The sequence below is a fragment of the Lepidochelys kempii genome, chromosome 19 (genome assembly GCF_965140285.1).
Source record: "Lepidochelys kempii isolate rLepKem1 chromosome 19, rLepKem1.hap1, whole genome shotgun sequence".
Lineage (NCBI taxonomy): Eukaryota > Metazoa > Chordata > Testudines > Cheloniidae > Lepidochelys > Lepidochelys kempii.
Window position 1 is genome coordinate 3314241 of NC_136398.1, and position 26854 is coordinate 3341094.

The window sequence follows — 26854 nt, forward strand, 5'->3', positions numbered from 1 at the left end:
TGACTCTAGCAATGGGGGAGGGGGCGTGTCCATGGCCATTTCTGCAGTTGACTCAGTTTCCAGGTTCATATACAAGGCAGCACCTGGGCTATATTTCATTCCTGCCCCTCTCCCCCCCCGCATCCCAGAGACAGACAGGGGATTTTAACAGCCACTTGCCAAGCTCTCCTACTGGTAAGGCCAGACAGAGAGAGGCTGGCACAGCAGGCTCTGCTGGGGACCCTGGTTTGGTCCCTTGATCCCAGCCCCACAGGAACAGAGCAGAAGCGGCGTGCTGGGAAACACGAGGGAGGAAAGCCCTGCATTACTCTCCAGCAGCAGCTCCCCTCCTGACCTCTTCACCAGGGCAGAAAGGCCTAAGAGGGAAAGAGCCCACAGGGATAAAGGGGAGGGGAAGATGTGCAAGGCATGGGGGGCAAGCCCATCCCACTGTCGCTGGGGCCCAAGGCGGGCAGGGGACTCGTACATACCGCTGGTGAGGCACGAGGATGTTGTTGATCCCACCCAGCTTGACGTTGATTTTGAGGCAGAGGTTGGACAGGGTTTGCGGGGAGGTTTTCACCACGTTCTTGACCTGAACGCACTGCGTGGCCATCCCCAGGAGCGTGTCTCCGACACGCTTCACCTCCGCTGCCAGCAGAGAGGTAGAGTGTTAATACAGCAGCCGCCGCGTACACCGCAGCTCGGAAAGAAGGCACCTAAAGTACGTGCATTTACATGGAGAGCTGGGGCCCCGAGTCAGGACTCCTGGGATCTACTCCCAGCTCAAACAGAGAGACCTCGGGCAAGTCACTTCACTGCACCTCAGGGCGCCCATCTGCGGAGCAGGGATAATTCTTCCCCACCACAGCGTTAAACTGAGAGATTTAATGCCTGTACAGCACCAACGCTCACAGACTCTTCAAGCCTTATGGCCACAGGCTCTACGTGGCAGGCTTTGCATGCAGAGGCAGATCATGAGTGGGAAGACGGGACACAGATTAAAGGCTGTTCTAGGAGCAGCTCTCTTTACCCGTGTTCCCAGGCGGCTCTTAACAATCCTAGACGCTTTTCACCATTTCTATTGCTCCCTTTTGCATTTCATCTCCATCTGCAGGTCAGCTGTTGCTGCACTCCTGAATCCCATGCTTATTCATAGAGTCTAAGGCCAAAAGGGCCCATTAAGAACCACCTGTCTGACCTCCTGCATGGCAGAGGCCAGAGATCCCCACCCAGCGATTTCTGCATTGAGCCCATAACTTCTAGTGGAGCTACTGCACCTCTTTTAGAAAGACATTAATTTGGGATGTAAAGACGTCAAATGAGGGAGAATCCACATGCTCCTAAGTCAGTCATCCCAATGGCTAACACGCAGTCACGGCTGGGATACAAATGCTGCTGAGGGGATGTCCCAATCCCACAAGAAGCTGCTTTCATCGGAATCCTTCTCTTTTTAGCATGAAACATTTCTAACCAACATTGGCATGGATCTCCCCTCATCCTGGCTCCAGAGCACGAGATGGGAATCAGCAGCTTGCAAGATCAGTTCTCAAATCGGGAGCGGATGGTTTCTGGGCGGAGCAGCTGACACAAGAGACTAAAGAATTTCTATGACAGCCCTCCCCACATGGATGTACCATACACAGGTGTTTTCCCTGGCAAGATGACGATGATGAGCTGGAGCCCGGAGTAGGTATTTTTAAGGTGTCGGAACATTGGCTCCACGCTGTCCGCACCCTGTGCATATTTGCAGAAACATGGCTGGCCTTGGATCGGCATCCCTGCATCCTTCGAAATCTTGCGCAGCTGGTCTGTGAAGTTCCTGTGCCAAGAGGGAAAGGAGAAGTCAGTCCCTATGCACATGTGGTTTCTCCTAAACACGGAGCACAGAGCCGCTAGCAGCTGGCGTGTGCAGCATGGAACGGGAAAGGCGCCCATTCCATTCCCACTACTTAGCGGGATACTGTGACACTGCAGCCTGACCGATCCCAAGAGGAATGGAGAAAGGGAGTCACTCCCCAGCCCTCAATCAACATGCCTTGTGACCAAGCACAGAATGACTGACACGTGTAACAGCTGAGCAGATCCAGTTTGGCAAAGATCTTGCCCATGCTGTGAGGAATTTATTTTGACGGGTGAAGTTACAAGCAACTTTTATTCATATAACAGGAAAGTGAGGGTGAGCAGATTTGCCTTGCAGGCTGGTGGGTTTCCATAGTTTTGGGAGCACTGATGTGACTCATTCATGTGTTGCCAAACTCGGGAGAAGTTAGCGTTCTGCATGTGATCAGCTCATCCAGTGGCTTTAGGCATCTTCCGTTTGAAGCAGACACACTCAAAAGCCTGGACTGGAAGCTCAGGATGGCTACTCTCGACCTGCTCTTTAGAGAGGTCACAAAAGACAGAACTTCCCTTCGACTAGCTGCAACTCAAGTAGCCAAGTGTCCCCAATAAACCTATTCAGAAATACCCCAATTGTCCCACCCAGTAGCCGTGTCTCATCTATGACTAAACAGTGCAAGGAGTTTAAGTGCAAGTGAGGCCAGAGGCAAATACACAGGGGGGATGGGAGCAACACTACCCAGAAGAGGATTTGATTCATCTGTGGGTTTGCTGAGAGTTTAAGATCCAAAGTCAGGGGTAACATTGCCAGACACCAAGCAGCCTCTCCCACGCCTCAGCTCCTCTCCGTTGTTTAACAGAGGACAAAACCCAGGTTCATCTATAAAAGCCTTTCCCAAGGACAAGAGTTAAGTGGCTGTCAGTCAATGGATAGGCTGTTCGAGCCATCTGACTGCTCGGTAATACACCAGAGGTAGGGTACCATTGCCAGCATAGCCATGCATGAGACACATGCTCCTCCAACCACCACCACCAAAGGGTTGAACGCCCTTAAGAGTAAGGAAAGTTCTCTGCCTTTTAAATTTAAGTTTGCTTCTCCCATTTGAAGAGAAAGCCAGAAGCAGCCACCTTAGCCTCTTACTCTGTAGGGCACAGAGCAGACAAACCATGTTTAGTGTTTATGCGTGGGTGGAGACAGCAGAGGGAGCTCCTGGGAACCAGAATCAGAGTCTGAGATGTGGGAGGGTGCAGATCTAATAAAGGAAACCAAGACTCTATATTAAATTCCAGCGTAAATCTGAAACGGGGGAAATAAACTCATGTTTGCCAGACAGAGGGTGACAAAAACGTCATACATTTCCGGGCCTCTGAGGGGGTGTCAGTGGAGAACAACATTACACTTAAAAGAGCTTCCAGCTCTTTACACAAAGCTGCCGTTTAAAAAAGCCAAGCAGATGTTTCAGTATGGGGCACTCAGATGCCAGACTCATCTCAGCCCCTGCTCTTCCCCCAGCCCCCACTGCAGGCTGCCCAATTCCTTACTTCAGCACCTCCTCTCGACACTGCTTCTGGGGGGCAAAGCAGGCGATAGCCCAGACTTTGATCTCGATCCCGTTGTAGAACTGCTTCCCCCGCATGTCCCACACACCCTGGTTGGGAGTGGCGATCGCTCGGTTCTGCAAGGCAAGTAATCGGACAGAGGTCACCCCCACAGAGTCCAACCTGCCTGGCAATTTCCTTGCTAAAAGCCCCTTTTTACATGGGAGATCAAACTGGGGAAGAGAGCAAGGTCATCTGGAGCGTAATGGAAGGTGCTCCCAGATCCCACAGCTGCGAGGGCCAGGAACATACCTGGATAAAATGATCCATGCAATCATGTTGCAACGATCGTTTCTCCACTCCCACCCCACTACATTCCTTGGATGCAGGACAACAATCTAACTGCAGAAATCCCTCAGACACCCCCCCACCCCCCCTTCACAGGCTGTGGGGTTTAAACGTGCTGCTCAGAGGCTTGGTATTGCTACACAGAATCTTCCCTCTTCAGATGACTGGTTCTAACCCAACCTGGGCTGGTCATGATCCAGAGCTGTCCCATCTGACTGCTGAGTGGCCCCATGTGATATGGCTTTGGTGGTCTCAGTATTGGCTCCAGTGGCCCACATGAAATGGGTTTGGGAGACCCACTGGGCACAAAAATAAATGTCAGATTTGAATCAAGATCTGCAGAGGTGAAAGGCCAAAGAATCCACCCGCTGGGCCACCCAGCCCCACATGCCCCTCCATGCCACTGGGCTCTACCCAGCCCTGATTAAAGCAGCATTAATGCCCAGTTAGGGAAATACTCTATTCCAAAAGAAGTTAATAGAAAAGAAAACTGCAGACCCAATCTGCACCTCTTAAAAGTCCCCGTTGCAAGAAATTCTCTGTCCTCCCTTAAATAGGGGCCCTCTCTTTAGATGATATAGGCTGGGACTATCAAAGGGATTTATTATTTAACTCCCCAAGTCTCCTGTGGAAATCCCAGCCTTCAGGCACAAACTGAACATTTGAGTCTGTTCTGTTTTGGGCAGAGAACTGCAGGCTGTTGAACTTCCCAAGCCCCAGATTGCAATGTAATGACGTCGCCTTCGGTATGAAAACAGACAGGTGTCTGAGCGACAACACACTCCGGCTTACCCGGCCTCCATACTGCAAGATTGGTGCTGGAAGGACCCTCCCCGTCACTTCTGTCATGTCGTCCTTCACCTTTATCCCAAACTCCTGTATGTACGGATCCAGGTTGTAACTGGCATTCTTCATCTGGGGGAAAGATACCACTTCAGTTCCTTATGCTGCTCAGTAAATGGTGTGGTCTCCTTGGCCAACGTATGGGCAAAGCAGTGGTGGCATGAAACCCGAGCAGTAGCTCAGAGCTGGTTTGCAGCCTTGGGCAATGACCAAACTGACCCATTAAGAGTAGAATGGGCAAAGCAGATGCTGCTAGTCAGAGATGCCTGCACTGTGAGGTGCAGGAAGGTGACGACTTCCATCCGGATCTGGGACAGGCTGAAGGTAACAGGCACCATTCTAATTCTCTGTTGACATCGACATGGCAGGGATTTTAAAATTAAGGGCCAAACTCTGCTCTCAAAACTGCCCCCCCCCAGTGGAGCTAACTCTGGGTTTACACCAGTGCAGCTGAGACCAGAGTTTATTCCTAAGAATTAAAGCTTCACAGCAGAGATTCAGAGTGTCAAGAAACCCGTAGTAAGTATACCAGTAGAAAAATCAAACATCTCTGGCTTCTGGAGCCCAGAAACCTATGTTAGAGTAACGTACTAACTACCAACCCCTCACCACCAGCCATCTGGGCAAAGAGGAGTCTCCAGTCTCCTAGTACTCCCTGATTTTCCCCAAGAGCTTCCCCAGGCAGCTGTAGAGCATTAGGGCAGCCGGATGAGTGCCATGAGTAGCATGTCCCCTGAAGGGCTGGCGAGAAGTTTTCCTAGTGGTAGAAGGTCCTACTGGATCCCATTAATGATCCCTGCCCCATGGGTTCTCAGGGGTCAGGTTTATTTCTCTAGTCTTTGATTCTAGTTTTCGCTCTAGCTCTTTGGGTTGGGATTCCGCCAATAGCAAGGTTCCTGCACTGTGCACGTCAAGTTTGCATGGCCACAGAGGGAGCTGACTTTATTTGTGAGAGTTTTTATTTGTATATAAATACATAGGCTTATGAAAGGGGACTTCTAGTACCGTATGGCATTAGACTAATCAGATCATTATCCTCACTACGCTCTCCTGAATGGCTCATAGCACTCCCCAGTAACAGCAGAATGGCCGATTGCATGCGCCATACAAGCGAGTGAAGCATGACTTACTACAGCAGTTCTGTAGTAAGTGTGACATATACCATGTGACAGTCAGCTGCCATGCGGCTCAGAGTCCCGCATGGTTCTTGGGGAGGATGCTCCTCTTCCCCCCCCCCCAAAACCTCCTCCCAGAGGACAGGGACAAGTGCCACATACCAGTCGACTGATTTCCTCTTGTCTATCCGGGGCAGATCTCGCTGTTGCTTTTATCATGGTTGACGTCTGATTGTCCGTTAGCTTCTTGATGCACCGCTGGCCTGCCACAATGTTACATACCTACAGGGTAGGGCAGAGAGCGGGAGGCAGCAGCCAGAAGCATGTTAGAAGACCTACATGGTTAGCTGCCTTGAGCACCTGTAACCTACCCGTTCTATGTGGTGCTCTGGCCCCCTCTAGTGGTATCTGGGCCACAGACAGAAGTTGATGAGCCTGTCACAGCCCTATATGGAACAGAGCCACGGGTTCAATTCCTGCACCAGGAGACTTTGCTGGGAGGAGCTCTCTCAGTAACACTGCTCTGCTGAGGTACTCTGCAGTCCTTGCTTCCTGAAAGCAGCTCCCTTTAGACCCAATCGGGGGGCTCCCCTTAGCCTCAGCCCCTCCTGCTCTCTCCCTGCGGCGCACAGCGGTTTACTGTCCAGAGGGCTGTAATGCTCTGGTCTAATGTTGGTGGTTAGGCTTGGCATGCGGGTGCTGATGACACACAGGAGGTCAGACTAGATCTGGTGGTCTTCTCTGGCCACACACTCTAGGACATGGGCCAGGTTCTTTTGCTTCTTTGAGGTGCAAAACATTCACTCCCTGCTCACCGTGCATCTCTGCAAGCCAGCCAGTGCACCGAGGGGTTGGTACCTTCACTTCCAAGTTACCAGTTCAAGTCCAGCCCAGGTTGGACTAAGGGGGAAGGACGGCAGATTGACGAGCACATTGCAGTCTCCCCACCCCTCCCAAACAACAGTCACATGGAACTGGTCTCCCTGTGGGCAGCCTCAGCAGAGGCCAAGGAGCAAGGAGGCTGGGAGAAAACTTTAGGCCTTGGCAGCCCCGTTTAGTAGTGACTTCGAACTCACCTCCAAGGGCAGATATGTGTGCTTCTGTTCCTGGCCGACCTGCAGACATGGCAGGTGGGGGTATTTCAGCTGCAGGTTGTATTTCTGCTTGAAGTACTGAGCCACTGTACACTCCACTGTCTGGCCACTCTCCAGCTGCAGGGGGAACCTGGCAGATGAGGGGGATGCTCAGGATGCATCAACTTAAACAAGAAATCCTACACACTTCCCAAACCAGAGCACATACTCTTCTGCTTGGTGTGAGGGAACAGAGCAGCGTCCAAAGCACCTGCGCATGCAGGGCACACATACCCCAATTACAAATGAGGGAGAGAGAAAGCAAAGAGATGGCTGCACAGCAAGTCTGCACAGGAATATCCTGACCCTTGGGTTGCTCTGAGGTCCACAGATCAAGCACTGATTTCACAAGCTAATCAGGGAAATCATTTTCTTACAGAACACACTGCACATAATATTGCTGGGTACACAAATTGATGGCTACAGGGATTTATATTCGCTCGGTTGCCCTCTGCAGCAGCACAGCTGGGCTCAAGAGGAAAGTCACCAATTTATCCCTTCTTGCAACAGGACAGTGGCTCTTGAAGTGCTAAAGGGGTATGGGGAGGTGTGACACTTCAGAACTAGCGGAGAATTAACTCGTGCTGCTAAGCTGCACAGAATTAAATGATGCTGCCTGACCAATGGCAGGAATCCAGGACACACAAACTCCACCTGCACCAGTCGTTTCCCAACTCCATAAAGAGCTTCTGGAGAACCCGGAGACACCCCGACATTCTTAATGGGGTCATAATTAGAAAGCCAAACAAGCTACAAATGCCCCTGAGGAGACATCACATTATTTCACTACTGACTGTGCCCAAGACTTCCTTGGTCAAAATTTCAAATGAAAGTCCCTGGAAGGGGTTTTGGAATTAAGGATACTAAAGGAACAGGGGGAGGCAGATGGGAGCACTCAGTGCTGGGGAAGTAAAGCACTCTGAATTGCACTCTACAGCGGGTGCAGAAGGAACGCATGCAGCAATGCTTGGCCCAGGAGGCAAGTGTCCAGAAAGGGATTCCCTGAGCTAAAAGGGAGGCACAGGAGAGATCTGCTGGGGAACAAACTCCAACCCCTCCAAGGAGCCACTGCCTGCACTTGGATCTGTTCTTCCCACATATTTACCTGGGATGTTTCCAATTTACTGGTGAGCCCAACAAGTTTCAGAAACAGCCCCATGGCATCAGAACTATAACAAGGGCTGGCCCAAAAATGCTAATTATTTTTCAGAGGCAATCGTGAAATAAGTGTTTTTCCCACCAATGTTTCCAATGTTTTTTAAGTTTTGGTTTTCAAACATCATTCCGGTGAACAGATTTCAGTTTTCGAAAACCACAAAGATCTACCCAAATAAATCAGTTTATATTTTCATCACAAAATGTTTAAACAAAAATATTTTGAGCAGCTCTAGCTACAGTGCAGGGGACACCCTGGAGAAAGTGGCAACCAAAAGGCTGGTACAATTCCCATTTAACACATCACACACAGAAACCTGGACCAGCCACAGCTCATTCACTGCCAATTCCCAATCCACAGCTCCCACATCCGAGGATCTGTAGCAATCCTGGACTTCTGCAAGTGTCTCCTGGTGCATTTTACAGGTTACCGGGGAGTCCTAGAAAGGCTCTTTGAGGAAGGAACTGTCTCTACTTGTGTGCAACTCCCTCGCATGCTTATGGGCACACACAAATAATTTAAGGGATTAATTTACCTCCTGATTAAACCTTCTGTTCTCCAGTGTCTATTTTTGACCAAGTACAAAGCCGAATTCAAAGAGATGCAAACTGGGCAGGTTGACAGCGAGTTAACTCATGCAGTCTGCTGCATGCCTCCTAACATCATAAGAACCTCCTCTCAGCTCCCACTCCTCCTCTGCATCCTGCTCCTGTCATTTATAGCACACTACATGCAGCCATGTAAGTCCCTCTGTGCAGCACATCTGCAGAGAACTGAACACCAGAGCTCCCTTTACCGTCACATGCTATAGAGTTTGCCTTTTGTATCTCACTAATGCTACCAGCAGCTGCTAAATAACTAAGAGAATGGCTCAGATTTTTCCAAGGGCATTCCCCCCCGCCTTACGTCTGGTGACTGGCTGGTCGCCTGGTAACATTACACACTCGGTATTTCCTCTTCATCTGCCCACAGTGGGTCACCTCTACTTTCAAACCTAATGCAAGAGAGAGAGACAGCAAATCTCTGATCAATGTCAGGAACTCCACCAAGCATTTCACTGACCAGCTTCCTGTCTACTCCACATGTGCTTTAATTAAATCGTTAACCCTTTGGAGACTTGGCCTATCTACAAACATGCCCTCTGAAGTACATGTTTGTCTGCCAATGAGGAAGATGCCAGGGTGCTAAGGGTTAAAGAGTGCATCTGCAAAACCCTCATCAATCCTCCCTGTTTTACAGATGGCGGGGGAAGGGTTAAAGTGAATTCCCCAAGTTTGCAAGGCGATTGAGGCAGAGCTGGGATTAGAACCCAGGTCTCCCATGTTCCAGGTCAGAGTCTTCACCATAAGGCTATAGTAGGCAGAAAGTTGCTCTGTACCCTGGGATCTCAACACCCTCCCATCCACCCACAGGACATGAGACACTGCACACGCCCTTGCCGCCAGAGTGCCCCATCTCTTTACCTTTGATCTCCTTGGTGAAGCGCACCCTCTGCGAGTCCGTCAGGGGCTTTGGCTGCTCGTCGATGTTCCGGATATCCAGCACTTCGCACATGAACTCAATCACGGGCTGGGCTTTGTAGAAGGCGGTCGCCGACACTGCAGGGAAGGAGAGTGCGAGACGTGGAGATCTTTCCCTCTCTCTTTCAAGAGTACTAGGCACTCCCTGAGAGCAGGCGACATCTTGGGCCCTGCCCTAAGTCAACACTGAGTCATCACAACCTAGCACACGTTTTCCCCATGCTGCTGTGGTCAGTCTAGTGTCTATCATCCCAAGCAAATGGGCTTCCAGAGATGCCCCGGGGAGACAATTTGACAGCCTAACAAATCTTCTAGTGACCTACCTGAGAGTAGGACCAGACTCTCCACCTCCTTGCGCCACCCTACCCAGCCCTGCATCCACTGGACAAAACACGGAGTTGTGGAGACACATCACTTCTAATGAGAAGGGCAGCGCCAGTCAGGAGTGGGGCCCCACTGTGCTAGGCAGTGTCTGAACACCCACAAACCCACCCCTTGTCCCAAAGGGACAGTCAAAAGATTTGGCCTCTTCTAGTGCAGATCCTCGGCACTGGCTGCAGTACGAAGCGAAGCGTCAGACAGAAGCTGCATTTAGCATCCTCCTGGCCCTCACCTAGCTGTGCCCCTATTGAAGTCTCCTGGGAAGCGCCCACCAACTCAACGGGTTCAGTTAGGCCCGCACTGAGCCCTTCTGAAATGCCCACCCTCACCGCACAGTCCTTCCCACTGTAATCAGCAGATATTATGACACCCCTGTAACTAGTGCCTTGGGATACACGTCTCCGCCAGAGCCTCAGAGCCTGCAGACCTGGGTTTGCACTACAGCCCTAAAACCCGCTGTGCGGACGTTGCAGCTCAGCTTGGAGCTCAGGCTCTGAACCCCACCCGGCACCCCGGCTTCACAGCCCGAGCCACAACGTCCGCGTGGCTGATTTCAGCGCCACAGTGCAAGCCCCAGGAGCCTGTGGACCCAGGCTCTGAGACTCATTGCCGCTCCCTGCATAGATGCACCCTAAAAATGAATCCCACTTTGGCAGGCGAGCAGTGCCGACGTGCCTGAGTGGGACACATGGGGGGGGGGAGGGTGTACGTTAGCAGGTGAAGCTGGAGTCTGCCAGCACTGAAGGTGACTTACCGTCAATGTTGAGCATCATCTTCCACATGGCAGGCCTGACCGACTGGTGGAACCCAAACCAAACCTCCCTGCCTCCTCCTAGAGGGTGGTAGTAACCTTCAGGAGGGGAGAAAAAGGAACGGCCCACAGGGGTGTACCTGCAAACCAGGGAAACAAGGCTCATGTTATTCAAAGCAATGTCAGCAACTGACTGTGCAGAAACAGGGACTGCAAGTCAGCCTGCATGCCCACGGCAATGGCTTAAAAACTCTAACTTAGCCACCTACATCCATGTGGGTGCACCAAACTGAAATCCCATTACTTGTATCGTGGGAGTACCTAGGAGTCCCAGTTATGGGCCAGGACCCCACTGCGCTAGGCACTGTACCAAGAGAACAAAAAGAATGGTCCCTGCCCCAAATTGATTATGATCTACCTAAGCCACCAAGATTGGGGGCGCTCAGCCCCTCAGAAGACAAGTCAAGCCTGAAGTTAGGAGGCTAAATTCAGACCGCTGAGAAAAGCTAGGCTTTGGACATTCAAGTTTGGAAATTCCAGCCTCCCCAAACATCTCTGCCTCCTCACAGGGCTACGGCGAGGGCTAGCTAATGGATGTGCCGTGCCTAGAGAATGAGCACTGCGATGCTGACCCTTAGCATCTGCCCCCATCACTCAGCAGGGGGAAAGCACAAGGATGCAAAGCAGTAGACAGTTCTCTTTGAAACGTACCCACCAGACTCCTCAATCCCTCGCGTGCAAGGGCTGTCCTTGCAGCACTGAAGGCAGAGTGACGGCACAGGCCACCAACCCACATGCAAACCCCAGCAACCATAGAATCATAGAATATCAGGGTTGGAAGGGACCCCAGAAGGTCATCTAGTCCAACCCCCTGCTCGAAGCAGGACCAATTCCCAGTTAAATCATCCCACACCACAGTGAGACTGAAGGATCCCAGCCCACAGGAGACCAGGCTGTGCCCGGGCAGAGAACAGGAGAGACCGAGGTGCACCGGTGCCCAGGGAATTGCATTCATCGCTACCACACACACGCGCCATTCGCTCGTTTTGCAAGGCAGCAGATGTGTAACTGTTACCCGTGACCTGCCCTGGGAGATCTCAGCTCCTCTTGGCAACACTCCCAATGTCTCTCCAGCACACGCAGTTCCACTCCGATGAACGCTCGATTACGCCAGCTTTCCTCCGGACTCTGCTGCTCCTGCCCCGGACACATCACCCCATCCCAAGCGCCCAGGGGAGCAGATTACCTCATTGAGGCCAGATGTCTCATGGCAACATCTAGTGCCTGGACAGATTCCAGTGGGACGGGGATCTGCCCGCTCACCAGGGCCTCGTGGAGCATCCGCCAGCTCACAATCGCCATCCACTTGATGGAGACCTTAAATATCCTGTCTTTGCCTTCCCCTGGGATCGTTACCTCAAAGTCAACCTGAGGCAGGAGGGGAAGAGAGAGACATCATTAGAACACTGCTAGCCAGACTGCAGCAACATCTTCCCCTTCCAGCTGCATCACCTCTTTCCACCCACACCTCTTCCCCTTCAGGGCATGGAACTTTCTACCTTGAAAAAATCATAGCTAAGAAAAGCAGCACGGTCCAACAGACACAGCAGGGACCCCGAGTCCTGGGTCCACATTCCAGCTCTAGCACTGACCGGATGCATGACCTTGGGCAGTTGCTCTTGGCCTCCAATTTCCCCTCCCAGCCTTTGCGGGTAATCTGTTTAGACTATAAGCTCTACAGGGCAGGGATCACCTCCTGTACACAGCCTGATACAGCAGGACCCTGACGTGGCTGGTACCTCTAGCCACTAGTCTAGGCAATCTCTAGGAAGCACGCTTGGTTGACACTGCTAGGTAGTAACATAACACAAACCACCACCTCTGTGTCTTAGTCTCCTCATCAGCAAAATGACACAATGACACTTCCCTTGTATCATGAGCAGTCAGCCGCAAATATCTGCTCTGAGCTCACCCACTGGCCCCAGGAACTTAGAGCCCACGCATCCCCACATCTCTACCCATGGGCCGAACTTCTTGGCCACAGACTTGGGGAACAGGACCCCTCTCCCCATCCCCAAGCTCCTTTTGTTTTGTTTTCTAGACCCAGAACCACGCCCCCATTCAATCCTTCTGCATACTGTGCTCCCAGGAAGCACTGAGCACCGCTGGCTGGGCCACCCCCAGGAGGTTCTGCTCCCCGCTCTCACCCGTTCGTTTCCGATTGGCAGGGCAGTGACGGTGTAGATATTCTTTTTCCCGTCATACACCGGCTTCCGATCTCCAAAGATCTGAGGTTTGAAGTGCTGCACCATGTATTCCACAACCTCCCTACAGAGAACAGGGTGGCAAGAGAAAGGAAGAAGAAAAGGAGAGAAAAGCAAAGCTAACTGGATCATTTATTTGGCTGGTTGACTCCCAGCTTAGCCTCTCGGGACAGAGCAGGTCATATAAAAATTACTGTAACCTGGGCCATCTCCAGATCGGATAGCAGGACCTCAGGCAGGTCAGAAACAATACAGACAACCCTTCAGCCCCCAGATGAATGGGTGTGCGCCTTGCCCGGTATCTTGAAAAATCAGTGATGGTGTAACAGGGTTACAAGGCACATGGGAATGTGCACCTGTGCACTCGGAGCGGGTGGCAGCCCCGGGGAGCGTGCCACAAGGGCAGGGGAGAACGACAAGTGTCTACACAGACACAAGCTGCCAAATGGCCTGGGAACAATAGCAGCATCTGCTCACTGGTCTCCCAAGTTCTGAATTAAATATGCTGCTGGGGTCGGGCGGAGTAGGGGAGCAAGAACTTACACTGGCCCAGGATCTGGGGCTTTCTATTTTTAAGTCTGCATCTGTTGCCAAAATATCCCAGCTGCTCCGAGAGACCGGGGACAGTATTACGGTCCAATATCTCCTGAGCCATCAGGGCCAGGAACAAATGCTGAGCAGCACAGGAAAGCTGGGACTGTACAGGTCTGCGTGTCAGCTTGTGGGTCAGCCATCTGCGTAGCTAGAAGAATGCCCACATCACTCGGCTCAGGAAGGCTTGGGGCACATTGGACTGAGAGTGTACTAGCTCCATCCAAGAAGAAATACAGCTGTAGCTGGTATGTTCTCAGTGTCTAGAGCGAGCATGGATGCCATTAGACAGCCGTGCTAGTAGAATTCACTTTGCTGCCCCGGGCGGGCGCAGCACCACTCCGGAACAAAGCAATCCATGTGTCACAAGCCACACTGCAATTAGAGAGGAGTAAAACAATCACGGTGCAATCTGGAGCGCTTTGCATCTTGTTGCACATTCAAACCTGACCCTGTTTTCACACTGAATGGGACAGTGTTTGAAAAATTGGTTCTGCTGGGGAAAGGCGACGTTTCATGTTCTCACAGCCAGATCACATTATCCACTGAACTTCACAAAGGTGGCAAAAAGCTACAGGAGATTTTGCAAAGAGGTCCCAGAAGTTTCACGTGGTCTTGGGCACAAGCAGGAACAGCAGAAACTTCTCCACATTCTGTTCTACATCCCAGCGTGGGGAGGGAACAGAGATCACAGAAGCTTCATTCTGGTGCATCCCTGCACCACACACCTCCCGGAAAGGGAACAGCGTTCACGACCGCTGCTTCTGTACAAAGAAACTGAGTCAGGAAAGAGTTCTGAATCCTTTAATACTTGCCTTACCTGTTGACTCTGCGTGGACATTTATCGGGCTTGATATCCACTTCATAGTGATACACGTCAATCTTAGGAATGTCCACTTCAAAATAGTTGGCCAAGAGCTTGATAGGCTTCCCTACGGTTCCTATCCCAGGCCGACGTGGTGCTTGAAATACCTGCTGCAAGGGTGGCAGGTAAGTGCCTGCAGCTAGGGAACAAGAGACATTTGGAAGGTCAGGAGATCTGGAGAGACCACAATAAATAAGCAGCCAGGAACTGTGAAGCTGGAATTCCACAGAGAGCTTTTGGGGACAAGAGCCAGAGAAGCAGCACTCAATAGAGCTTCTAGTTATCAGATGACATGTTTGTTTTTTCTAATGTGTTATTTCTCCTTTGTTTCAGTCTCGCTGCAGTCCTGATGTGGTGCGGAGACGCGATTGCAAATAATTTTTTACAGAAGTTTACTAGGTTACAGCGTTGCAAGAGGTGCTTACAACTTCAGAACTAGGATCAGAGCAGCTAGAGATGGAAGAGGCTTCACCTGTTCTCTGCAAGTGCCAAGCCCAGTCAATGTATCAGATTATAACACTGACTTCTTCCCTTCTGTGGTGCCTTTCACCCATGCATCTGGAGCAGCTTGCACACAGGAAAACCGCCCACACAGTAGGCAAATATCCCCATTTTGCGAATGGGGAAACTGAGGCACCAAGGGGTAGCAACTTGTCCAGGATCACACAAGATGGTGACAGAACTGAGGCTGGAATCCTGGCTCCCAGCCATGTGCCCTGATCACAAGTACACTTAAAACATGAACCGCTGCTCAGACGTACAGAGCGAGAACCCAGGGTAGCACTCAGTTAACTCGGGGGCGAGAGGACCGGTTGTGCCCAATGCCTATTTTAAAAAGAGCCTGAAAGCAGCCAGTAATTTTCCCAAGCTGCATACTGATCTTTTCCACGCTGCACAGAAGAACTCATCATTATACTCAAGTAGCCAGCACTAGTAACAAAAAGCCCTCCTGGCACTACTTCTGGAAGATGGAACACTCTTCGGTGTTTGGAAGGTCAAGTGCAACCCTGCATTTCTGCCAAGAACCTTCTCTTTCCACAAGCCGCGGCACTGGCGACGAGCTGAGTGTTTGAGGCAGATGGGCATGTGGGATTACGGACATCTGACATTTAGATAAACTACAAAACTGGAAGGGCTGATACTTCACCACCCACCCCATCCTAATTTCCAGCGGGAAATTCTCCTGTTGGAATCTTTCCCTGAACCTCTCCGGTGATCCCATTCCATCAGATGGCACTCGCCGACACAGAAATGTAGAGAAGGCCAAACGCTGGCCTGCCTCTAGGGCATGTCTGCTCAGCTGCACGGAAGTGATGGTAAAGTTAAACATGATCCATGCTGGGCTATGACAAATGGAATGCTTTGTTATAAGGACAGCCCTATAAATAGACTCTGGTCCTGTCAACTCCCAAGCCAGGCACCGCGGCACAGAGGCAAAAGCCTTGATGGTTGTTAGAATGAGATGGAGGGAGACACTGTTTAGCATACCCTCCAGAAGTGGGCCCCATAAATAAATCCATCTTTGGCATCAGTATAAAGCTAGCAAGGGGCCTGCCTCTGGCAATGACAGAGGCCTGCTAGCGGAGCAGCATGCAAGCTTCAGGCTTTGCATCTGAAAGTTGTGTGGTCTCATGAGTAATTAAGTGGATGGATTAAATAAAAACAATCCCACGAGCTTTCAAGCCGGCCATCTGCACCCTGTTTCGCAGCAGGAGGACGTCACTGCAAGGGTTGAGGGACCACTGTGACTTCTGCACAAAACAAAGACCCTCTCCCACAGCCTGAAAGCAAACGGAACTTTTATCAGTCGGCCTCAGCACTGAATGCCAGTGCCCCAGAGAGGCGTCTTTATACACTCTCCAGACAAAGAGCAACAGATTTCAGCACCCTGCCACAGCAGAGATACTGCCCCAAGCTACATATGGAGATGGAAGGCATGGCAGGAACAGGTCTTTCAGAGACGGCCTGAAAACAGAAAGCCAGCTACCATTCCCTCCCCGCTCCCACCAGCCCAAACCGTAGTTTGCTTTGCCATGCATGTGGATTATCAAAGGCATTTGGCTTGTGGGGGTCCAGCAAAGGGCTAAGTGTATTGCTAGCAAGGAGCACCATGACGACAGACCTCTTCACAGAGCACGCACAGGCCACGGATACGCAAGGTCCCCCCATTACGTCCCATCGTCCCCACCCCCGCGTCAGCGTGCCTGAGTCAGGCTAGAAGAACCCACTGTAGGAGGGAAGATGGTCCATTCTCCCCCTTAGCTTCGCCACTTACATGGCCACCGAGAGGGATCTATCAGCAGCAACTGTGGTGGGGAATGTGTTTGACTTAGACACTTGCCACACGGGAAGCAGATAGGGACAGGAGCTTGGAGGCCCCTGAATAGATTTATACTTAAACGTTAGTAAAGCCTCTCCTTTCCCCAGCTCTCACATGAAGCCTAGATGCACAAGTGGCTGGATCCAAGTCAGTAAGCTCTGCAGGCCAGGGGCTGTCTCTCCACGTGTGTTTGTAAAGCACCTAGCACAATGGGGATCTTTGGGCACTGCTGTAACAAACACTATTAGCAGAAAGAAAAGGAGGACTAGTGGCACCTTAGAGACTAACCAATTTATTTATGCAACAATGCATCCGATGAAGTGAGCTGTAGCTCACGAAAGCTTATGCTCAAATAAATGGGTTAGTCTCTAAGGTGCCACAAGTCCTCCTTTTCTTTTTGCGAATACAGACTAACACGGCTGCTACTCTGAAACCTGTCACTATTAGCAAAAGTAATAGACTCAGACAACACTATCCTCTCGCCTGACCTCCTGCATGTTGCAGGCCACAGAATCTCACCAACCCACTCCTGTAATAGACCCGGAACCTCTGGCTGAGTTACTGAAGTCCTCCAATCATGATTTAATAATACCAATAACAACTAGAGATAAATACCAGTAATTACTGACAACTGTTCTTCAAGTTTTGAATGGTCAAGAGACATGGATGTTAGAGGATTAAGGGCAAATCCCCCTCCTTGTCTGGGTAAGGGGTTTGCCTCTGGGGAAAGAACTGCAGCAGCGGGAATGCAGAATAGTTACCAGCCACATTCATTGCTTTGATCCACTCCCACCCCTCACCCAGTAGCCTCAGGTGGAAGATAGAGGATGTTTTATAGCAAAAGAAAAGGAGATTGTCTCTCTCCGTGTCACATGTCGGGGTTTCAGAGTACAGGGCATTGGCAACATTTTACAGGTGAAAAGAGAAAAACTAAAGATATTTTAGTCCAGGCACGTTCCTCTCTTTAGGTTTTCAAATCACCAGGTTGAATATTTACTTGGGATCAAACATTTAACCCCTTGCCTGCTCCTGTGAACCGAGTTTGGGGGTGGATTCCCAGCCAGGTCACAGAGAGTTCAGTGTCAGAGTCACAGTGGAGAAAGCCTCATTGGCAATCCCCAGGGTAGCTCCCCACAGCACAACCAGCTATTGTCCCCTCCGAGCAGAGAGGAATCTGACGAGCCCCAATCTCCCAGAACCCTGTCCCCAGCCTGATTTACAAGCAAGAAGCACACACAATGGGGAAGGAACCCCGCTCTGGCAGACAGACACAAGAGGCTGGCCTGTGCTCCGAGGAACAGAAATGAGGGTCATTCTGGGAACTATTATTTAATAGCACCTAACAGCATGCTGGGCACTTGGCAGGACTCAAAGACAGACTCCAACAAACTCACAGTCTCAAAAGCAACCCCACTTTCCATTTATTTGCTCAGCATGACCATGTCTAATAATAAAGGCTAAAGCAACTATTCCACAGCCCTTCGCACACCCATGGTATACTGTGTCCATCATCTTGAGTATACAGACTTCCTGCATCAGACACAGAACTTAATCCATCTTGCCTAAGGCTTTACAGAGTCCACTGGGAAACTGGGATTAGAACCCAGGCAATCCCAATTTTAGTTCTTGTATTCAAAACTATGGCTCTCCGCAGCAGGCCTGTAGCGAAGCTGTTCCTTACACAGGTGGGAAGGACAAGCAAATTAGGGTCTCAAGTGACAATGCGCAGAAGATAAACACTCCTTAGCAGCTAATAGGAGGGGTGTGGCGGGGCTGTGTTAGGAGAAGGTATTAACCAGATGAGCCGCACTCCCCAGTGAAAAAACCAAGACATGCAAGTTTACTGTATAATGGATGAAACTACTGGCATAGATTTCCTGGCCATGATACAACATGACTAGCTAGCTCAACCTTCCGCAGCTCAGGGGCTACTTACTGTTCAGCTGACACTCTGATTTTGCTAGTTTTTTTACCTTGAGGTTTGTATCTTCTCCACTAGACGCTAGGTAAGAACGCAGCCACAAGCAGTAACTCTGCGTGGCAGAAAAAATCACATTTAGGCATATTTTTGCAACAATTACATTCTGATTTATTTGGATGCTGCCAACCTGGTACCTAGTGGAGAAGTTTAAAGGTGGTTTGAAGGTAAAGCACTTTGCCCTACATCTTCCCATGGGTTTCCAGTCACTGCTAGAAAGGAGCTATTTGGGAAAAGCAGGAAATCTCTTATGTAGAGAAATCATTAAAAAGGCAACAGTGGGTATAAAAAGAACCTCCTTCCTACCCCAAAGCCTCTACCAGCCAAAAAAGGAATTTAATAAAAATCTAAAAATAATGCCACCCCTCCCAGACTAAATCCCAGCTCCAAGCAGCATTTTAACCCCATAGAAGGAGAAGCACTAGGGACCCCATGAAGTTCACAATGGACTTTGCTATTGCTGTTGACTTTACACGGACAGTGCCCAGATACTCTAATGATGGGGAGGTAGTATGAAACCCTAGAAGAAAAGTGTGGTTTCTAAGCTAATGGCATCCCTGCACTCTGGTGCAGTTATAAAATATTACATGAAATAATGTCAACAACAGATATCACCCACCCCCCGCAAGAGGCTGCAGCCACAGATCCTGCCCACTCCTCTCACTGCCTTCCCACTTGGCTAACCTTCACCCAGCAGCCTCAACCCCCTGCTTCCCTATCTGTTTCCTGCAGTCTGGTCACGTCTGTAGCCAGCTGGGCCAGGTGTAAGGGACTGTGTTGCACTGGCTGGTCAGAGCTCTCAACTTGCATGATCCACTGGTGTCTATGTCAACTGGTCACAGAGAGCTGGAGCCGCCGTTCCAATTCCAGATCTGTAGGACATGGTGCTCTTAGCTCCAGTCTCTGCCCCCTACCCCTTCGCTCATATTCACTGACAGCCAGTCTCAGGTTCTACTTAAATCCAAATTTCAATTCCAGGCTGAAAATAGCAGCAGCAGAATAAGTAGGCAGAGCAATCTGAATTTCAAATTCACTTCTCAAATGTGCAATGGAATCTAATTTTTCAATTGCACACATCTTTACAAATGGTTTGATTTTAAAAAAAACAACATGCCAACGCGCTCCATAACTCTAACAAGGGCCCTTTCCTTTCCAGGTACTCACATGCTAAATTATCATTTTAATCTTAAGGGATCAACAACACCTTTGCAAATACTGTACTAAATACACTTTGCATTTTCATCCAAGCAACTTAAACTTTACAAATCACGTCGCATGAGGAAAGTATTTCCGTTTTACAGGCAGAAACCTGTGGCTCAGAGAAGTCTGGTGAATGAGCAGTAGAACAAGAAATAGAACCCAGGAATCCTACTCCCATACAGCAGGGCAAGTGCTGTAATCGGTTAAGGTCCCTGCAATTGCTGACTTTTGCAAACAAAAGTTACATCTTCTGTATTTTCCACAGTATGCATCCGATGAAGTGAGCTGTAGCTCACGAAAGCTTATGCTCAAATAAATTTGTTAGCCTCTAAGGTGCCACAAGTACTCCTTTTCTTTTTGCGAATACAGACTAACACGGCTGTTACTCTGAAACCTGTGGACAATGAAGCCCGACAGTTCCATCGAATCTGATTTTAAACTCACACTTCCCTGCTCTCTTACTTTCACCATGCTCTGTTAACAACTCTTGCAAAACTTCCAGGAGGGGGGAGGGGGATTCTCCTGCAGTTCCCTTCCAGAAAATTATTAAACTGTGCTGAAGCATTTCTTTAAAAAGTACATGCCATAGTTTGCAATTCCTAATATGCATCTCTGGCAATCCATTTGATACCAATGATAATCTCGGCAGGGAAAGGACATAACTTCCTCTGACTAACACTTTACCTTCCTTTTGCACTTGTCATCTGAGGATCTCAGGGCCTTTTACAACCATGAATCAAGCCCCACCAACCTCTTCCCATGAGGCAGGCATTACCTTAATTTTATATACAGGAAAACTGAGGCACAGAACTGGAAGTGACTTGCAAAATGCCACTCTACAAGTCAGTGGCAGAGCTGCAAAAAAGACTCAGGAATCTTGACCCCCCACTTGGTAAGGCAACTCCCATCTTTTCATATGCTGTGTATATATATCTCCCTACTGTATTTTCCACTCCATGCATCTGATGAAGTGGGTTTTAGCCCACGAAAGCCTATGCCCAAATACATTTGTTAGTCTCTAAAGTGCCACAAGGATTCCTCGTTGTTTTTGCTGATACAGACTAACACGGCTACCACTCAAACTTGTCTCCAAGTGTAACAGAGCCGTGGTCCGCGGACTCCTGGAGATCCGCAGACTATGTCTAGGGGTTCCACGCAATGCTGTTGTTACCACAGAACAGTTGTTTTCAACGTGTGGTTCACTGACCCCTGAGGGTCCACCGACTATGTCTAAGATTTCCAAAGGGGTCCCACCTCCATTCAAAATTTTTAGGGATCCACAAATGACAGAAGGGTGAGAACCACTGTTATAGAGTGACCCCAAAGTCAATCCATGTCATGGTTCTGAGAGAGAAACTCCCTGGATGAAAGCAACTTTTGAAAGTGCAGGCCCAGAGATACAGATGGGCAACATATGCATTGCTTGGAATCCCGACAACAAACCAATTTCTAAGGTGACGAGAGCTATTGAGAAGTCTGTCCTACAGGGGAGGAAAGAGCAAAAGCAGGGCTTCACATCCACAAGGGAGCCAAAGCAAATGGCCAGGCAACACACGCTGCATCAGATCCCACACGGCGCTGCTGGTGCAGCTCTGGTTCAGACATTTGCAGAACAAAATGAAATGAACACACTGCAGCTGTGAACATGGGACAAAAGAACCAAAATGTTATCTATTCCCAGGCACCACACTTTCCAGCATCTTCCTTCCCTCCCATTTCCCCACTGGCCACCTGTGATCCACTCTGCCAGTTACCCAATCCGCAGCTGCCACTGAAGTTAATGATAGCTGTTGCTTTTGTGTTAAAAGCAAACCTTGCACCTCTGTAGAAGAGGAGCCTTTCCAGAGCCTTCTCAATACAAAGAAAAAGCAATGCAAGAGCTAAAAATGGCTCTCAAAGCTCCCATGGTGTCAGGGCACTGCAACCCTAATGCCATACAGACTGGCTGATAAATAAGACTCTGCATTTACAAAGCCTTTCATCCAAGGACCTCAAAATGCTTTATGAACATTAAGCCTCATAATTAATTAAGACTGTGAATTAATACCACAGATTAAGCAGTTAGTTCTGACAACAGGATTTGGCTCAAGAATTATAGCTTGAACCACTAAGCAACAGTGACTGCAACAAAATTAAGTTCGACATCGTTGCTAGAGAGATGGTACCCAAAAATTAGCACTGTGACCAGTTGGAAAGGAGGGATTTCATAAGAGGAGAAAGCTAGGCTACGAGACTCTTCTGGCGGATGTGAGGAAGTTCAAATCCTTGGACCTGGTCTACACGACCAACTGATGTCGGTATAACTACATCACTCAGGGGTGTGGAAAGTCCATGCCCAAGTGACTGGGAGTCTGAAAACTTAAATTCTGCTCCCAGTGCTGGCACTGAGCTGTGGTGTGACTGTTGGCAAGTCATCTCCCACCCCAAGCTGTGCCACTTTGGCAAAATGGGGATAATTATTTTCCTTTCCAAAGTACTTTGAGATCTACAGGTGAAAAGCTGCTGTCATTTATTGTATTTGTTCAGCGCCTAGCATCATAACTAGTGAACTGTTATTCTACCCCATGGCAGGCAGAGTGTCAGCTGGAAATTCAGGGGTTTAAAGTGGAATACGAAGAGCAAATTGCCAGACAGCTACTTTTACACCTGCTAGCTAGACAGGGCCCACGAGCAGGGTCTGAGGGCACCACCCGGGGAGGAATCCCAGTATTACCCAGGCTTGGAGCAACCTCCAGCATAAACAAACCCAGGTCTAGATGAAGAGAACTCCATTAAACCAGTAGCTAAGGCATCTCTGGCCAGCAACAGTATTTGGGCACGAATATTTGTGCACTTGGTGGGCCATACACCTTGGGACAGGCTGAGCACCTGCAGCCTGCACTAGCTTCATTTTCACGTGCGCATGTGTGTCATCTGCTCACAGGATTTACACTTGCTACAAACCATCACCGTGCAAGTATGCAGGACTCTTGAACAAGATGCAAAACACTTCTCTTCCCCGCACCTTCACCCCCGGAAGAGGCACAGCAAATACAAATGGTTAAGACGAGCCATGAAGGGGGCATATGCATGGGAAGGAGGCAGCAACGGAATGTGTAAGTTTTGCCCTGGAAGAGAGAAGCTTGTTAGGAGTGACCCGTCTGCCTGGAGACAGGGGGTTCTCCCCGCATACCTCAACTCTCCATGGTAAAACTGCATAAACTCCCATTTTGTCATGTAAATGAGAGCGCTGAGGCACAGTAGTTTTGCTGGAGTACAATGCATTCAGTGAGCAGTATGAAATCTGCCTGCCATTATAAATTCAGCAGACTGGGAGGAATTGCAGACTTTAACACACAAAAGCAGGGCCCCAGAGCCATTAAGATAGAGGTGCGATGGGAGAGCTCTGATCACTTCGCACCAGAACCCCCCCCATGCTATGTACTTTCACACATGAAAAAACAGCCCCTCGTGAACTAACCAGCTCTTTTAGGAAGGGTTGTGTGTGTATGGGGTGCAACAGGAGTCAAGGTAAAAATCCACTTGGGGTTATTAGTGCTGAAAGACGCTTTGTTTATATATTTAGCGGAACAGCTGGCAAACACAACCAATTGACCAACAGCTGCCTGATGGGTGAGAACCTGTAATGTTTAGGAGGGCATGAAATTAACATGTCAATTTAAATCCTCTCCAAATGCTCTATTCAAAAAAAAAAAAAAAAAAAGACGGGCCACTGGAATTGGACAGACACACAAAAAGAAGTTTCTTTACACAGCAGAGTTTGTATAATAATCTCCCCTCACACACCTCACGCACACACCCTGTTCTTAAAAAATAAAGTTAGGAATCTGAGAAAATTATAAATGGGTTTTGAGGAAAAACCGGTTGCTTTACAAAAGCCTTGAGGGGACACATTTGGCTGTCACCAAGTGGCGTGTTAATAAACAGAGAAAGGCCATTAATCACCACTACCCCACGCTCACTTTAAACACCCTGAAAGATCTTCCACCCTGAATCAGTTCAATGAAACCTCTCATAAAAAGCCAGAGAGCAAGTGACAACACCAGATGAAGGACGATATATTCAGGTGGGGGGAGTTAACAGCCTGCACAGAATGAGATGGTCGTCTATTAACTTTGAGGGGACAAGGGCTGTATTTCTCTTTTGCACAGAGCCAAGCAAAATTACAAGAAAATATGGACATCTATTCCCAGGACATTGCTACTAATTAAATACAAGTCTTCTTCCTGCATTACCCAAACTAAGATCTCGGAACCTGCTGGACAATGCGTCCCATTAACACATTTGCTGGGTGAGGAGGATTTGCTCAGACCTCCTTGTCAGTTTAGCAGCTCACACACAAAAAAAGTCACAGCAGAAACACAGCTTCATCCACAGTCCCCTCACGTTCATTCTCAAGCCTATGATCAAAATTTAACTCTGGGAGAGAATCATCAGCACCTGTTTTCTTGAGTGTCTTGTTTTCCCTAATGCAGCAAATAGACTTAAAATAGCAAAATTTAATATCAGCTACTACTAAATAGCTAATTACAACTATGCAGTTTCATTTGCTGTAAAAGGCTGCACACCAGATGCAAAGAGGTTTCTGTGCTCTTAGGTTCACTTGAAGAGATTTTAATTTAAAAAGGTGGAAGATAAATTTCCCTATTGTTTCAGGATTAAGGATTTTCTCTTTCCAAACTAAATAAAAGCCTGTTGCCACCACTCCTGTCTGGTCTACCCTGGTGAGTGCACATTCATAGATGCCAAGGCCAGAAGGAACCATTGTGATCATCTAGTCGGACCTCCTGTATAAAACAGGCCAAGGAACTCCCACGCAATACTTAGAGAAGATCTTTTAAAAAAACATCCAACCTTGATCTGAAAATTATCGATGATGGAGAATCCACCACAACCCTTGGTAAATTGTTCCAATAATTACTCATTATTAAAAATGTGTGCCTTATTTCCAGTTTAAAACTAATTAATAGTGGGTTATACACTTCCCACCTCCAAGCTAACATTTTTAAATGCACAGAGGAAGACTTATTTGATACAGGGGACAGAAGAAAAATATATTCAGAGGTAGATTTATTAAAAACACTTTCCTTTACCTAATCTCTGCAGATTTGTACTCACTAACATTAATTCTCTATCACACAAGTTACTTTAACAGCAATTAGGTTAATACTGGCTGTAGTGGCTTTTTGGTTCAACACTAAACTGAGTATAATTAGAATATGACCACATGGCAGGCAGAGAGCTCAGACTGAAAACACTGATTCAAAGCATTAAATCTGTCAGCATGCTCCAGGGCCAGCCTTCTGGGGGAAAAACTGAATTGTCCAGCCACCCAAGTATTGCTTCTGGCCCGGGTCTTGGTAGCTGTGTCCAAGAAACGTGAAGAAATAGGCACTAATCTGTTTTACTATGGTATTTACTTCTGAAAGCAATTTAGCTCTTTGTAGACACTGCACAGAGAGCCTTAAACTGTAAAGCACATTGTTACGCAGTGTCAGGATCTCAGCTTTTAACTGGGAAATCAGAAGTGTCTAAATTGGAACTGCCAAATTAAAAACATCACCCACCCTTTGTCTGCACAGATCTGCATCTTGTCTGCACTAGCGTGGTTGCAAACTTCTGAGAGACACCCTAGACTCTTGCCAAGCTCTGTTCACAACTGGGAAACTCCTTGAGAGTCACTGGGTTTTGCAAATTAGCAATTTAGTGAGTGAAACGGAAAGCAAATGTACCATAAGATGTACTAGGCTCATTTAATTTGAGTTTAGGTTTAAAATTTCGAAGACTACTAGAAAACATAATGCAAGTGTATTTTGCACAAATCCCTCTTAGTAATATGAGACCTCAATACAGCACCTGCTAATAAAAACCAAGCTGGGGAGATACCACCAATTTTTTGGGGTGGATTTTAAGGAGGTTGTAATGAAACGAAATCTGCTGAATGATTTTATGACACCTGCCAAGTTAACTTAAAAAGAGATAATGGTTTTGTGACATGACAGATGAGTACAAGAAGCTGCAACTCCAGCCCTGTTCCCTTGTGCTCCCCATCTGTTTGTTACATCCATCTGTCATCTCTGGTCTAAAGTTGGAAACCCTTTTGGACAGAGGTCATCTGTGTGTTATGTTTGTACAGCTCCCAGCACTTGGCTGTTAAGTGCCATCACACTACCAATAAAATAATAATGATTATAGGCTCCAAGCAAAGTAACAATTCCATTATTTGCAATCGTGCAGAGGATTAATGTCTGGAATGAGTCTAGGAAAATGTCTCACTCTTCGCCTCCATTACTTTGCTTCCACCCCTCAAAGCACAGCACCCGCCTTACAAGTCTGGGAAGGGTCACCGAGATAAAATAGTCCCTCAAATACCTGGTCCATCTCCAGCCTCCTGTACAGCAGTGGAAGCAGACCCTGGTCTCTTGGCTCCAGAGTTTGTGCACAGCAGTCAAGTTTTTAAGATGTTTTAAAAGCACACTCTCCAGATAGCCACACACTTAACCCAATCCCAGACTATGATGCCTCACGCCACATAGCCAGAAGCCACATTTGCTGCTAGCAACTAGGAAAAAGCTTTGCTGTGCTCCTTGAAATATGGAGAACCATGAAGCACGGGAGTTTTCGGGAGCAGGGAAGGTGGGAAAGTTAGAGCCGTGACATTTATAAAACAGAAGCCCCACCACAGCGACAGGCTTTGCGGATTTCCAAGGCTGGCTCTTTTAACATCTGCTGAGGTGGAAACTGAATTCATTAAAGTCACTTTCACTTGTGAATTAGTCTAGGATCTGATTCCTGTCCTCCACAGATAGTAGCGTACTGCAGAACACAGGCTGATTACACTGTAACAAATAGAAAATATAGGAATTGCCAGACTGAATCAGATCCGGAGTCCATCTGGTCCAGTATCCTGTCTGACTGTGACCCAGTACCAGCTGCTTCAGCGAGAAGTACAGGAAACCCTGCAGTAGGCAGTACGGGACTATATATGGAAATATGTATTTGCTCACTGTATGGAAAAGGCCAGCAGTG

The 26854-nt window shown here is 48.7% G+C and overlaps 1 protein-coding gene across 3 annotated transcripts in view; it reads right to left on the reverse strand.

Moving 5' to 3' along the window:
- Window positions 1-26854, reverse strand: part of LOC140900526 (protein argonaute-1) — a 48358-nt gene that overhangs the window by 14827 nt on the left and 6677 nt on the right. Inside the window, exons 1-13 of one of the 3 annotated variants that reach the window (XM_073317941.2) lie at window positions 14283-14340; window positions 13415-13837; window positions 12815-12935; window positions 11854-12035; window positions 10611-10747; window positions 9419-9553; window positions 8862-8949; window positions 6743-6890; window positions 5829-5948; window positions 4501-4623; window positions 3364-3497; window positions 1617-1801; window positions 471-630 (exon numbers count right to left, since the gene is read on the reverse strand). In XM_073317941.2, the coding sequence (XP_073174042.1) occupies window positions 471-630; window positions 1617-1801; window positions 3364-3497; window positions 4501-4623; window positions 5829-5948; window positions 6743-6890; window positions 8862-8949; window positions 9419-9553; window positions 10611-10747; window positions 11854-12035; window positions 12815-12919 (1517 nt within the window). In that variant the 5' untranslated portion in view covers window positions 12920-12935; window positions 13415-13837; window positions 14283-14340. Of the gene's footprint in view, window positions 1-470; window positions 631-1616; window positions 1802-3363; window positions 3498-4500; window positions 4624-5828; window positions 5949-6742; window positions 6891-8861; window positions 8950-9418; window positions 9554-10610; window positions 10748-11853; window positions 12036-12814; window positions 12936-13414; window positions 13838-14277; window positions 14467-26854 lie in introns of those variants that run through there. The other 2 variants (XM_073317939.2, XM_073317940.2) reach the window with 2 other exon arrangements.